This window comes from Nelumbo nucifera, chromosome 1 (genome assembly GCF_055504915.1).
Source record: "Nelumbo nucifera cultivar China Antique chromosome 1, China Antique-T2T, whole genome shotgun sequence".
NCBI lineage: Eukaryota > Viridiplantae > Streptophyta > Magnoliopsida > Proteales > Nelumbonaceae > Nelumbo > Nelumbo nucifera.
Genome location: NC_142649.1, coordinates 106,679,217 through 106,694,814, shown reverse-complemented (window position 1 = coordinate 106,694,814; position 15,598 = coordinate 106,679,217). Strand labels below are relative to the sequence as shown.

The following is a 15,598-nucleotide window of genomic DNA, read 5'->3' as shown; positions in this document are numbered from 1 at the left end:
TGTGACAATCTAATACCTGAGCTTTTGAAACGTGACAATCTAGTACATACTGTTAAGTGACAATCCAGTACCTGAACTTTCAATCAGTACCACTCAACCAGTCTAAGTGGCATGTGAAAAGGTGGAAATGCCCTTCAAGTGTCATCTAATTTTCTTTATCAACCATCCGCTAAAATCAGAACCAACCGTCAAAGTTTTCATCCCTGCACAACACTTTCGTCTTTCTTCTCTAAATATTTCATCATCTTCAGACCAAAACCAAAGCAATTTTTGGGAGAAAAGCTTTTCTTTAACTACTATAATTATCTTATCCAAAAAGAGAAAAGTCTCCAGCCACCATCACTAATCTCTTTCTCAAGTATCAAGACCAAGGTTCAAAATATCGTTACATATCGGCTCGTATCATTTGATATGTATCATATTTGGGCCTTCCTTACAGGAGATGTATCGGGTAAGGTCATGATTCAGAGGATAGCTGGGACTTAAACCGACCCCTCTGAACCGGTTTTGAAAAATAAATAAATAAAACACAAAAAAGCACTGATACAGGCCATTGCGTATCGATATTTAGAACCTTGATCAAGACAAGGCTTCCGGTTGTTCTCTCTTTTACCTGTAAGAATAAAATATTGTGTTACGAAAAATAAAAATAAGTTGTATAAAACTTGAAATGTTTTGTTCTTGGCAAAGACTTACAATGACTTTGCGAGAAAGGCAAAATCATTGCAAGTGTTTGTGACAAAGAGCTTAGACTCTGTTTCATCTTCTTGAGGAAGAAGATGATGAACAATGTGTTTTATTTCTAAGGGCAATTTTGACATTTTCAAAAATCTTAAATAGCACATGAGGTCACGTGATATACATAACTGACAATCTATAATTGACAAGTACTAGATTGCTGCATTTCGAAAGTTTGGGCCCTGGATTGTTGCATTTTAAAACTCGGGAACCAAATCGTTACTCAAGCCAAAGTACAAGATACTGATCAGGAATTTTCCCTAATGATACCGGTAAAAAAAATAAGATACTGGCTGAAAAGACCAGAAAATATGAAAAGTTTAAAGTGCTACCCGTGTTGGATATACTCCCCATAAACATATCCACGTCCATGGTTGGGAAAATGGAAAACCAGAGCCTAGAATTCATTTGCCAGCACGGTATTCCATATAACCTATTCATGAACATGAACTTTATGATCATATATAAACACATTTGAAAAACTTGGTCACTACAATGGAAAAAGTATAACTTTTATCCCCAGCCCCAATTGGAGCAACCATCTCTACCTCGAACCAGAAAAGCTTATATTGCAAGGAAGCACATTTGTAGGGATCTCAATTACACATGAAAATTGAAGGGTTCTCAATACCTTTTATTTCCCTAAATATCCCTTGCTAGAACTTGAATCACCAATGGAAACAGATGCCAGTGATTTTGATGCCCATGCCCTGGCACTCATTGCTCCTTCCTGCAAATTGTTCCTCTTACAAGGCTCCTTTGGTACGTTAAATACATGTATTGCATGCTTGAGATACGCCAGGGGATACTTCCACAAGCTCATCAAACTCGCATTCTGAACGTACCTTCTCCAAGCATGCTGAACAAATGCCAACAGTGTTGGGAGAAGGAAGTGAAGCAACCTCAGGACTACAAATGTGGTGGCCAGTGCCAGATACGTCTCCTGCCGAAGCAAATTCTCTGGGGATCTTGCCCATGAAAATGGGCAACCTTCCAGATCAGGGTCCTCAAGATATGCAAGATTTGATGGGTTCTCAATTTTTTCCAAGGATGTTCCATCTAGTGATGCTGGCTTAATGCCTAGATTCAAGCACATGCACAAAATCAATTTTCAGGGAAATGATTAGAAGTAACAATATTTTTTTATGGTTGATTATAAGGCTGTGTTTTGTTGCAATGCAAATAAATTCGCACTGATGCAAAACCATGGCAGATCAAATGATTTGAGTGTAAATTCTTTAACCTATTTTTGTTTCAAATTTTAGCTTATTTTGTTTGATTGCAGTATAAATGAAGTTAATTAAGACATGAAGCAGAATAAAGTAAAATCCAAAACAAAATTAAACAAGAATTTGCATTTTTTACATTTACACTTCCATGCATTTATACTAGTGCAAATAAATTTGCACTGCAACCAAACACAGCCTAAGTAACAATATGAACAAGAAAGATAACACAACCAAAATATACAGAAAGAATAAAATGTTTTTAACCTACTTAACAAAAGAACATGTGGATTTCTTCAACACCATTAAGCAAGGCAGGTAGTAGTCAGATGGTGGCACATGATAGCAAGTTGACCATGGTTTTTAAAAACGACCCGGAGACCGAAACGGTCAGGGATCCGGTTACCAGGTCGAACGGTCCGACCATTCGAACCCCATTTTGACAAAAAAAATTAAAATAAAGGGTTAAAACCGTTCGAACGGTTCAACCCGTTAACTGCCTGGGTCAGCAGTTTGCTGACCAAAATCAACGGTTTTGGGGAAAACCGAAACCAGTCACCTGACCGGTTCCCGGGTTTTCCAGTCCAACCATCCAATCCGGTTTTGAAAACCATGAAGTTGACAGAAGTAATTGAAAGTGGCCCAAAATCATAGCCTAATTAGTAATCAGAAAGAGACCCTCTCTGCTCTAAACAAACACTTAAATGTAGGGGTGCAATAGATCGGATCATGTATTTGGTCGAATTCGAGTCACCTCGTTCAGATCTTTGGATCGGATCAGATAAAATGATAAATCAGACCAGATTCGGATCACCCCCTATCCGATCTGAGAAGATCCAATCCGATGTATTATTTTATATATATATATATATGTTATTTATTTATAAATATATTTTTATAAATTTATTATATTATTTATTTTTTATAAAAAACATGTATATATGTGATGAAAATAATTAAAAAATACTTGTATTTTTTTGTTTTACTTGATTTAAATTAGTATATTTTATTTTTCTTTTCATAATTTATTAATTTTTAAAGAATACAAGTTGGATCGGATCAGATCCAACTTACTGATAGGATTTGAATTCAAATCGAGTCCTATCAGATCTTCGGATCGGATTGGATCCAACATGAACAGTGTCGGAATCTGATCCGCTTGCATCCCTAATTGAATGTGCTCATTGAGTTCCACACGGCAGATGAAAGTTTGATCTTAGGATCCGTTTGGTTCGCAGTCAGAATCGGAATCGGAATGGTCCATTCCCATAGTCTGTTTGGTTCAGACAGGAATGGGAATGAAAATGGGAGTGAGCAGGAATGGGATTTCATTCCCATGGCCATACCCTCAAATGGGGGAATGCCATTGGGGTAATAGCATATAAGGGCAACTTTTGGGGTTTAATATCAATATAAGTAATATTTAAAAAAAATATCAAAAATAGGTTAACTTTTTAAAAATAATATCAATAAAGGGCAAAAACACTGTTCATCATCTTCTTCTTACCATTTGCTCACCAGCACCGCCTCCACCACATAGACAGAGGTGGTGGCGGTGGTGCTGGTGGTCATTCCTCTGCCCAGCACCGCCGCTTCCACCTGTCTCCACCCACCTCTGGCAACGTTGCCGGAGGCGGAGGTGGCGGAGGTGGCGGAGGTGGCAACGTTGGGCAGAGAAATGACCACTAGCGATGCCTCTGGTCACCTCCGGCAACGTTGGCGGAGGCGGAGGCAGAGGCGGAGATGGGCGGAGGCGGAGGCGGTGGCGGGCGGCAGTGGACGGCGGCGCTGATGAACAAATGGCAAGAAGATAATGAACAGTGTTTTTGCCCTTTATTGATATTATTTTTAAAAAGTTAATCTATTTTTGATTTTTTTAAATATTACTTTTATTGATATTAAACCTCAAAAGTTGCCCTTATATGCTATTATCCCAATGCCATTCCAGCAGGAATGGGAATGGGATTCCAATTCCGCCCAACCAAACAGTTGGAATCGGAATAGCTCCAGACCACTATTCCCATGAACCAAACAGAGCCTTAATATAAATGGTTCATGTTCCATCAATGACATCTAAAATTTAATAATTCCAAATATCTGAAGACTTTATTTATGAAAATAGGAAATAAAATGAGCTATTTTTTAACCTATAAGAGATTAAAAAACCTGAACAAAAAGAGTTGAAGAGCCAGTCCAACCTGTAACATCATTGTAGAAAGCAACAAGAGAATTGAGTGTCCGAGAACCTTGATACCGCACCCGCATGGTGGAATTCAGTAGGAAGAGGGTTGGGAATCCATGAACTCCATACCTTGAGAGTATGCTGCAGTAAGTCTGTCAATGTCAATGCATATGTTTCTACGAGTAGAGTTCATAAAATATTAAACAAGATTTCTTTTTTCTTTTTTGCCCAAACCTTGGTCTGATTGAAGATTCTTCAACAGCAAGATGGCGGATGGAAGGATACAAGGAAGACAGAATGCTGAAAGTTGGTCTACAAGCTCTAGAGAATGGGCACCAAGATGCATGGAAAAGCAAAGATATATATTCATGACCATTCTTGTGAACCAGATTGAGTGCTCTCTGCAATGAGACCTCATCCCCCTTAACAAAAGAAAATTAAAGATTGATCAAAAATATACCAGGTGGCAGATAAATTGGAAGTTTGGAACATGCCCATATATGTTCACAATGCATGGGGTTGTCATAAACTTCCTTAAGATGAGCATCAGACAGTAAAATACAATATTAATGTAAAGGATATTTTTTATCATAAAAAACAAGCAAAAGTAGTCTAATCAACTAGAAAACATATAATAATGGCTGCCTTCAGAACTAGTATCTATGCACAGAAAATTACACAGCTGAGAGTTGATAATACATAATCAATTAATCATACAAAAACAGAACTTAACTAAATGGTTGGCCATCTCTTAAGTGCCATGTCCATTTTTAAACTAAGCCCTCAAATCATTTCCTACCACTTCAACACATCCTTTTTGGTCTGTCCCTCTGGTCTTCTAGACCCTTCAACTTGCAATATATCACACTTCTAGACTTAGTCTATTCTCCTTCATTTGTAACATATTAGGGTAAAATAAGAGAATATACCGGACTTATCAAAAGAAAAAAAAAGAACAAAATATACCAGAAGGAATAAAAGGCAAATAGTCTTGTTGCAACCAAGCCCCTGGACCCCCAATCTACCTTGTCTCTTCCAAATCCACTCCTTGCTGGACAGTCAGCAAGGTCATTGCCTGGTTAGGTAGTATCCAAACAAGCTGTTCAACCTAGAAGTAAACTCCCTGTCTTCTCTAGTGAAATGTCTAAGAGTCCAAGATCCCTTTAAATTTTCCACTGTCCAACCAATATAATAATCACTTGACGATCCCCTTCTGCAATGGAATCACTCCAGCCCAAAGCAAAATGATATGTTAGGGAAGCTTATAAAAAAAATGATATGCGAGGGAAATGTGGTTCCAATCAGTTTTTAAAACATTTTTTTATCAGTATTCTTCAGTCCCAGTCAAATTGACTAGTTGGATCAATTGACCCATCACTCGACCAAGATTTCAGGTCCATTTCACCACCAAACTACTTGTTTACAAAAAAATGTTAACTTGGTCAATGACCAAATGACTTGGTTAATTGAACTTTAATCCAATCAAAAGTTAGAGATTAAATATTAAATCTCTTTTTTCTATTTTTTTTTTTTTTTTGTAATCTATTTACAACCAAATCTTTGGCCAAAGATTTAGCTTACAAAAGAAACTAACCCTATTTTGAGATAATTAATGTTTCCTAAAATATGGGTTACAACTATTGTTCTACAAGGAAAAAAAAAACTATTGTTCTACAAAAAACTAATCTAACATTGCAATACAATACAATGGGAACAAGCCACCATTCCTCTATTTCTTATCAATTTATCAAATTGTTTCTTCTCTTCTAATTTAGGGTGTGTTTACAACATGAATCGTTTTTCTTGTTGTCAGTTCCAAAAAACAGAGTTCAAGAAGATGTTTTTGTGTTTTTGCTGATGTGGAAATTCCAAAAACAAATGAAAACAAAAGCATTCATGTTGTAGAACGCCCCCTTAATGTGTTTTTCTGTTTTCTTTCTTTCTCTCCTTTGAGAAAACCCTAATATCTTTTATTCTGAACATGTCAAAAGGGGGTTAGTCCCTGAGAGGTGGTTCTTTCCTAACTTATTCTATATAGCTTGTTTAAGTAGAGTTTAAGACAGAAATACTGATATCTTTACACGAGAAGTTCGATTTAAGTATTTCCGGATCAGTTTAATTAGAATCCATCACACCATTAGATAATGATAGCTAAAAGAGGCAGTGCAAACGAGGAGTTTTAGTCATCCCCCTGGGTTTCCTGGATGCATTGTCTTTGAAATGCTGCGCTCATGAACTATCACAAACGTCATTTCCACTAGCTATCAAGACCCCACATAATTGACAATCGATTATGGAAATAGCTATCAAGAAAATAAAATGATTCCAATAAGAAAAGGAAGAAAAAAAATAAATTATCTCCTAAATACCTCCGTGACACCGATAAGATCTCCAGCACCATTTGATAGCCAACTCGAATCCACACATAAATCTCGAGACAGCAAAAGATAATCCGCCAGGGACGGCATGGGGCAGACCTCCACTGAAGAAACCCTAACGGGCTCAGCGCATGTTAACCTCCCGAAGACCAGTAGAAGGGCGAAACCCGTTTGCCAAACGGTCGTGGCCATGGATTGGTCAGAGGTAGGAAAAAGCGCGGGCAGCGAAATTAGGAGGGGCAAAAGAAACCCTAAAGAAGAAGGGGCGGAGGATGGAGGAAAGGTGGTGAGAATCGGAGGATAGGAGGAACAGGGAGAGCCCAGCACATTTTAGCGTTGGAGCTCCGGCAATTCATCATCGTTATGGTAGAAGAGGGTGACGGAGAAGAGGTGGGTTCATGTTGCTCGGTTGCCGGGCCGGCTCTTTAGATTTTTGTACCGAGAGAGAGAGAGAGAGGGAGGGGGGGTTGATTCGATTCAGAGGGTGTGGATGTGACGTTTGGCTGATGGTTGACGATAAGTTTTTAACGAATGGTGCGTTATGCGTACTGCGTAGGGTAGTGCAGGTCGAAGATGAACCAAACGGAGCGTGTATCAACAACCATCAAGTTAAAAAAGAAGTGGGAGCGGGACGACGTTTCACACCTTTAAAGAAGGGGACCACCGGAAAGAAGAGAAGACCCCCTGGCCCCTGCTGCTGCTGGTCCACCTGGGTCAAACTTTATGTGAATTGATAGCCATTGGATTTGGATTAAATCCCCATATTTTATTACATTTCCACGATAACAAAAGATTGGAGGATCAGGACTCAGGATTGTACATTTACGGTTCGTTTGGAAGGAGTACAAATGCATTTATATATTCTGTATAAATGCATTTGTATGTATTTATACTATATATATATATATATTTGTATTTATATTTCTTCCAAATTGAGCCTCTGAAAGTGTGTAAGTCTTCAATACAGGTTGGATAAGTACGACGTTGTAAGCATAAATGAGTATTTAGAAATTTTTTTGATACCTGTTTCCTAAAATACTCGTAATCTATTCTTAAAAAAAGATTAATACCCATTTTTAATAATTATCAAAACATTTTTCAAGTATTCATTTAACCTGCTTACTAAAATCCTTGACATGCAGCGGAGGAAATAATAACAAGAGCAGATCCAGACTCTGATAAGGTATATTTTTTCAAATTTTCAGGAGGAAAATGATTCAATCACGTGAGAGGGGTAGTTGGATTAAAATAATCGGACGGCAAAGGCCTGGTTGCTTGCTTTACAGACGAAATAGGGTAGGGTTCTAAACCCAAATATCAGATAGTAGTCCTGCCTCCCAGCCAGCAGGCAAAGGCCGGGTACAAAACTTCAAATGTATGATTATGTTTTTTAATCAACACCAAAGCCTTTCATCAGGCTATGTTTGCTTTGAGGAAAAGGTAGGGAAAGGAAGCAAAAGGTATAAAGATCTATACAAAATTTGTAAAAATTTCCTCTATCTTTCTCTTTTCCCTACTTTTTCTTTCAAATCAAATATAGCCTAACATCAATATATAGTGCAAGTAAATAGCTGGAAATCCATACTAGGATTAGTATTTGATAGCCCAAGTTCCTATTTTTCTTACATACATTGTTAGCAATTATGGTTGTGTTTGGTACTTGATGAGGGCGGATTTGGCCCTCCAATGACACTATGACAACTAAGTGCAGCCTCATGACAATTAGACAGTTCGCCATAGGTAGCTCGCCACTTACAGGTAGTTCGCCACAAGCAACTCGCCACTCACAGGCAGCTCGCCACAAGTAGCTCACCATCATGTAGCCCGACAACTTAGACAACTCGGCACTGCACAGGCAGCTCGCCACTTACAGGTAGCTCGCCTCTTAGTCAGACCGATCACCACATGACAACCCCAAGGAGCTCACCACTGTACCCCGCGTTTTACGGGATTGTGACTTGTAACGACTATATTAGCTCACCCACTCCCCGATTTAGGCGGAAATGGGCAACCTTACCGATTGATGGCTTTATGCCCACCTAACATGAAAGCAAGTCCCATCACAGCGGGAATCTAGGAACTACTCCACCAAACCCACGAGGACTCTAGTATATAAAGGCCTCACCCCCCAGGGGCGAGGAGAGGATGGTAACCCCTGCTTTCTAGCTCTCTCATTCTCTAATATCATTCTCAGCTCACTACTAAGTGCTGACTTAGCCATTGGAGTGACCTCGCCGGGTAAACACCCCCGGGTTCTCTGATTCAGTTCTTGCAGGATCTTCAGTTCCCGCCGTCTACAAAGATGAGCAGATCATCTCTTGCAGGGAGCAATCGGGTTGCACTACACTAGGGAGCTCCACTTCAGCCACTGAGTCATCGGCCACTTGGGAGCAGACAAGATGATGAGGTACTTAGCCAAAAAAAAAATGATACGTGACCAGAAATCGATACATCATTTGGCGTCGTCTGTGGGAAACGCTACAAAAAGCTAAGTCCTCTTCTCCCAGAAAGTTAAGTCCTCACTTTTTAGAAACTGAAGCTCTCGCTTTATAGTTTCCATTTTTATGAACTCAAAGACTATGAAGGGAGCTAACAGACTAAGCAACTCTACCAACTTTACTTTCAATTCAGATAAAACCTCATCAGTCCTCTTCGTGAGGTCCCCTCTACAAAGATGAGCTCTTCGTGGCTCCTGTGAGAGTTGGCGGCCAATAGACTACATGGGCGCCCTTACTGGTCGAACCTTCCAAGGCTCCCGTGTGAGCTGGCGACCTAAAGTTAGTAGTGCTGCCCCCGAAGTTCGAGCTCCTAGTAGCTTCTTGTAGGAGTGGGTGACCGGCATTACGAGGCTGATGTAGCGCAATCATAGCTCTAAGGCGCCCACCCGGCGACTTGCGCGAGGCCTGGCCCAGGCGCGAACTGACGAACTGATAAAAGACTTCCTCATCACTTAAGACCCAGTTGCCTCTTCGGCATGGGTGAGCTAATCCCAGTCACCTCTTCGGCATGGGTGAGCTAATCCCAGTCGCCTCCTCGGCATGGGCACTTAAGACCCAGTCGCCTCTTCGGCATGGGCGAGCTAGTCCCAATCGCCTCCTCGGCATGGACGAGCTAGTCCCAGTCGCCTCCTCGGCATGGATGAGCTAGTCCCAGTTACCTCCTCGGCATGGGCACTTAAGATCCAGTCACCTCTTCGGCATGGGCAAGCTAGTCCCAGTCGCCTCCTCGGCATGGACACTTAAGATCTAGTCGCCTCTTCGACATGGGTGAGCTAGTTCTAGTCGCCTCCTCGGCATGGGCACTTAAGATCCAGTCACCTCTTCGGCATGGGTGAGCTAGTCCCAGTCGCCTCCTCGGCATGGGCACTTAAGACCCAGTCGCTTCCTTGGCATGGACACTTAAGACCAAGTTGCCTCTTCGGCATGGGTGAGCAAGTCCCAGTCGCCTCCTTGGCATGGACACTTAAGACCCAGTCGCCTCTTCGGCATGGGCGAGCTAGTCCCAGTCGCCTCCTTGGCATGGGCACTTAAGACACAATTGCCTCTTTGGCATTGACAAAATCAACAAAAGTGGACTATAAGTTGCCCCCAGAGCCTAAGGGCTACAATATGGGTTGCACTACACTAGGGAGCTCCATTTCAGCCTCTGAATCATCGGCCACTTGGGAGCAGACGAGATGATGAAGTACTTAGCCAAAAAAAAATGATACGTGACCAGAAATCGATACATCAGTACTATTGTTATTTCTATTAAAAACATTTTCTGGTGATCAATATAAATTGTTGTATAATTATTATTTGAGGCTATTTATGATTAAAATAGTTATATATTAAAAATGCATGTATGAGAGGTTGTTTCTAAAAACATCAAATTGATGTTTCATGATCGAGATGGTAAAGTCTAATCATTCTAGTTAAAGTAATTCTCATATGTGATGTAACCACATATCTCCCAATTTGTATTGACCAACCCAAAAAACGTTTCAAGTACAAACATCAATGGTACCACCAAACACAACCTATATGTGCCAGAACATTCTGATTTTTTTTTTTTTAATTGTAGTACATATTTTTGGCACACTAGCCATGAGTATAACTCTGTTTCAAGAAAACAAAAGGGAGCTGGCATAGACCCTCATAATTCAATAATTTGGGACCTTTATACTTATCTAGACCTAACATTGTGTTTCTAGATGTTTAGTTCGACCTAGAGTCAAACTGGGCCTTAAGGTCCAATCCCACTTCAATCTGGAATCTTCGACCTAGAGACCCACCTCAACATGAAACCTTCAACCTATGGGTCTAATTCAACTTGGTTACCCAATAAGCCCAAGGTGGATGCCCTATGCTAGCTTTTTTATGAGTTGACATCTACTCATTTACCTTTTACGTGAGAAAGTGGTTAATTTGGAGGTTGGGAAGACATGCCCCAAAGGTTACTTCACATGATGGAGAGCAACTAAATGCATGTTGGAATGCCCTGGTGTCCATGTCTTAGACAAGTGCACAAGTTGGGGATCCCACCACCAATATGGCTGATGTGGAAGGATGCCATTTGCCATACACTGAATAAAATAATGGTTTTTATCGTATTTGTGGTGCCCTAGAGGGTTGACATGACCCATAGGTAGTGTAGGGCCATAATGAGACTTTGATCATTTGAATGAAAATGTGTTGAAATGATCTCTTGAGTATTTCGTACTCTTCTTATAAAACTCATTATGATCATCATATCACATTTTATTTCATTTTCTAAAATATTATTTAATTTTATTTTCTCCCTACTCTATAAATAAGGGTGGAAGGAGTACATTTGGGGAAAGAAACTTAGACTAGGAGGTTGGTTGTGTCTCTCTCACTGGGAACCACTTTTGCATCTCTTCATTTCATTAAGGCCTTTTCACAACCTAAGGCCCATTCTTCTTCTTTTCTGGCAACACTAAGAAGGCATTTTGGAAATCATCTCACATTGTGGCAACATCTTGAAACGCCAGGTGGTGTTGTAGGAAAAGGACCCAGCAAGACCAAATAGTAAGATCCAAAAAGGCTGAAGTAGGTGGACAATCTTTTCAAGATGTATCGTGTCTATCTCTGTTTAGTATGTCTATCAGCAATTTGGCATTAGAAAAAGTGTGTAGCTCAATTAGTACGTTAACTAGTTTGTTCCAATAGAGACATACATTCAATTCCTACAACCACTAACCTTGGGGAGAGTGTTATTAGTGTGGTGTTGCACTATTCAAACGGCTATGGGGGATACGGACGTATTACCAAAATACTAGAAAAAAGATTTTGTGCTAGAATTAGTCCTCGTTATAAGGTTTTTCATTTAGCTTTCTTTGCATTAGTTCGATGGCATATTTGTTAGCACCCAATTTTTGCTTGGTTCCTTTACCCTATCTCTTTTAAGACCTAAAACATAAAAAGATAAGCATGCCAACCTAAAACTTGTTAGAACTCAACCCCCCCCCCCTCTCGTGTGTTAAAAACTCGCCTAAGCTACATAAATAAATTTAAAATACATAAGCTTTAGTACCCCCATTAGAAATGATCCCTAGACTTAAGAAACTATAACTTAGTTATTTCAACGACCTTAAATGAATAAACTAGATAATTAAGACCAACAAATTATTTCTCAAATTTAAACCTTCTACACGACTCCTCATCTTAATTTATGTCCACATTCCAAATTTCAACTCAAAATTCCTTTGTTTAACATTCCAATCAATAAAGATTTTAATTTGATACTTATGATTAAGTCACACAAGAAATCGTAAACCAAAGCAACCAAACCCCTCTTATTAACTTCAAAATCCTCAAAATAACCCAATAGTCTAAATTCAACCTTAATTTCCTTTCAAAATAAGGAAAGATTTTATTTTAGCAAATCTCATTGATTAAAGCATATCAAGTTGTAGATCTCTATCATTTAAACCTTATTTAACCAATGGACCTCACCAATGTGTTTAGAGACCCAAAAAAATGCCACTATGTCAAGTTTTACTACCCAATTCATTTATTTGACCATTAAAAACAAGTTTTACTACCAATTCAGCCTGAAAAAAAAAATCTTTTAATCATGCTTATAATCAAATATTCATCTCTTCTATTAGATTCAAGACATTCAAAAATTCTAACCCACCAAATTTCACCCTAAGATTCTCTCATTTAATCTACTATCAAGTTAAAATTCCATTTTAGCAAATCTCGTTAATAAAATCCTATTAACCATAAATCTTCATCATCTGAGACTTATTTAACCAATTAAACCTCACCATCATCTTCAGAGACCCAAACACATCAAATTTCATGACCTAATTCACCTATTTGACCGTTAAACAAAAAAGATTTTATTTTGACATACTAGATTAAATCATTCATTTATCTATCCCAACCTGAGGCCTCAAGAGGATGACGCTAATGTTAGCCCTTCACTTAAACCCCACTAGCCCCTTAGAGCAGTTAAGATAAGCTAAATAGACTACAAGAATAGAAAAAAACCCAAAGCAACCCTTCTTAAACATAGAAAAAGCAAATGACATAAAGGCCATTATGGTCATTTCAAATATATATCGGTTTGCTACTAAGAAGTCAAATTTAAAACTGACATAGACATGTTCAAAAATAACCCCATTGGGCACAAGAAACCCTAGAAAAATTCATGGAAATCTTGGATTGATTGATTAAACCTTTGAGGATCCCTTGAAAAAGCTTGTTAGATCAAGTTGCTTGAGCCTTCTTGCATGTTTATGCTTTTCTAAAACCCTAGGACATGTAGTAAGTGAGTTTCAGACCTTCCCCAGCCTTCTCTCTCTATAAATAGGACATAAATCGAGCTCTAGGGGTGATTTTCGGAAGCAAGAAACAAAAGAGAGAACCTTAATTTGAATCCCTAACCATTTCCAACAAAAACTTAAGAAAAATTTCAAATATAAGGTTAGAACTTGCAAAAACCACCCCATTTCTCTTTGTATTCACATTCTGACCTTAAAAAAGAGCAAAAAGCTCTTATTTATTCATTCTTTTGTATTACAAAGCAATTGCAAATCATTCTCTTGGTCCAAGACATAAAAAAATGCCATTTCTAGTCTTTGGAATAGCTTCTATCAAGCTTTATAAAGGATAAATTGAAGGGATAAGTCTCTTAACCTATGTTGTTAGTCTTTTTAGTTAATTTTTCATTATTTGGTTATTTTTATCATATATCTTGTTAGTTTAAGTTCGGGTTGTTTAACATTGCAAGTCTGTGGAAGCTTCTTTAAGCTACTTGTAATTTTGATATTCGAAGGAGAGAAGTAAGGGTTTAGGGAAATTAGTACCTAATTTTCAATAACATCCCTTCAAAACCAAAATTAAGAGGTGCTAAAAGGAATTTTTCACAAAATTTTTAGAGTTCCATCTTTTTTAAATTTAAATTTGTAAAGTTGTAAGCCTAAACAAACCCAAGGATGGACTTTCATTTGCAACTTAAAGAAAGGGGTACTTAACACCCTCTCTCTCCTAATCCAAATGAATTTAGAATTTATTGGTTTAGTGCCTCATTGGTGGAGAAAGTGGAGTCACTATATTCAAAATAAAATCATTTTTTGAAGTTTCTAAAGGACTCATTTTCTCTTAAATTAAATGAGTGGCAACTCCTTGTTCTAAGCGGCCACGAACTTCCCAGAGATTACATTATTCAACCTCAAGCTGCTTGGCATCTTGCCATTATGAGACATGATAGTTATTCAATATGTTTCTATGTTTAGATGAACATTATATGAACCATCCACAAATATATTGCTTGTATTTTCCTTCAATTGACTATCTACTTTGGGCTTAAAATTAACTAGGAGTTATTTGAAATATAAGTAGAAACTTCGATAATTAAGCTTTTAGGTTATACCAGTTCAAATGTATGACTCTCTCTCTCTCTCTCTCTCGCTCTCGTGTGTGTAAAAAAAGAATTATCAGCCAAAAATATAATAAAATAGAGGATACAACAACCAACACAAACACTACGACCAAGAAGACTCCAATAATCCTAAGATCATGACAAACTAAAACTAAAACGAACAAAGACCTAGGATTAATTAATTCCCCCCAGGGGTAAGGGGATGGACTACTCCCCATTAATGTAGCCCCATGAAGCTATAAAATAGTAATAACAACAATAATAAAAAAAATAAAAAGTAATATAATATGAGATATACATTTTGAATGATATATTAATACGTTTATGATACCATTTGTGGTCATGAGTTATATGAATATCATGTCTTTCCAGTTTCATAATTGAACCTTTTTTTAAACAATGATGGATATATACTCTTTTTAATACCCATTTTTTATACTAATCTCGCAATCCATAGCCCCCCACCCCAATGGCAAGCAAAAACCTTTCATACATAGCATCCAACCACAAATTGGGAATATCTTCTATACATTTAAGTCAATTTCATGGAGAGATGTTTCAAATGTGTAGTTAGACTTCCATGCATTTGTAGTGTTTGCAGAATTTTTTCTTACATGGAATGGAGAAAGGATTCAATGCCAAGTCTCTATTACAACTAACCAAAGAACTAACCAATTAATATCAATTGAGTCACCATTAGTAGGGGTGATGATCTAAAACTAAAAAACTGAACTAAAAAGTCGATTAACCAAATCGACTGATATGCATGGAAGAATTTATATATAGATAGATAGAGAGAGAGAGAGAGCAATCGTAAATTCATACAACTATAAGAGTTTTTATTATTCTATAGCAACACAAAGGAGTTAATAAAAACTCCAAGCATTGTGTCGAGTAGGGTAATACAAAACCAAACCCAACTGCTATTTGTGTACACACACACACACACACACAAACTAGTAAATGTGCACATGCATTGGATGTGACAATTGAAGGGATGAGAGATCCATCATATGGATGGTCGAACCCTGTAAGTAGGTTGGGCGGATTCCAAAAAATTCCCTCTCTCCCAGGTGGGAATCACATTCCCTATTTTAGAAAACTGCATTTTCAAGGATCAATCTTGAACCCAAACCGAACCAAATCTGAAACCAAAAGGGAGGAGAGGGATATACTTGATA

The 15,598-nt window shown here is 38.3% G+C and overlaps 1 protein-coding gene across 2 annotated transcripts; it reads right to left on the bottom strand.

The window, feature by feature from the left end:
• Positions 1 to 267: 267 nt before the first annotated feature.
• On the bottom strand, positions 268 to 7,092 carry LOC104606006 (5'-adenylylsulfate reductase-like 4). 2 transcript variants are annotated; one of them, XM_019199219.2, is made up of 5 exons: positions 6,516 to 7,092; positions 4,381 to 4,568; positions 4,163 to 4,287; positions 1,370 to 1,818; positions 268 to 613 (listed from the first exon to the last, which is right to left on the bottom strand). In XM_019199219.2, exons 1-4 carry the CDS (start codon positions 6,714 to 6,716, stop codon positions 1,373 to 1,375), a joined length of 960 nt encoding a protein of 319 aa, XP_019054764.1. In that variant the 5' UTR covers positions 6,717 to 7,092; the 3' UTR covers positions 268 to 613; positions 1,370 to 1,372. The 2 variants fall into 2 exon arrangements, with proteins under 2 accessions (XP_019054764.1, XP_088747462.1); XM_088891336.1 differs by lacking the exon at positions 268 to 613 and adding an exon at positions 1,049 to 1,171.
• Between the last annotated feature and the right edge of the window lie 8,506 nt (positions 7,093 to 15,598).

Bases quoted from the DNA above. Each gene is read 5' to 3' on its own strand.
- LOC104606006 (XM_019199219.2), bottom strand. From the start codon at position 6,716: ATGGCCACGACCGTTTGGCAAACGGGTTTCGCCCTTCTACTGGTCTTC. The intron at 4,288-4,380 runs GTTTGGGCAAAA...GACTTACTGCAG, and splicing joins GAATCTTCAATCAGACCAAG to CATACTCTCAAGGTATGGAG. The intron at 1,819-4,162 runs GTTGGACTGGCT...GCTTGAATCTAG, and splicing joins TTTCTACAATGATGTTACAG to GCATTAAGCCAGCATCACTA.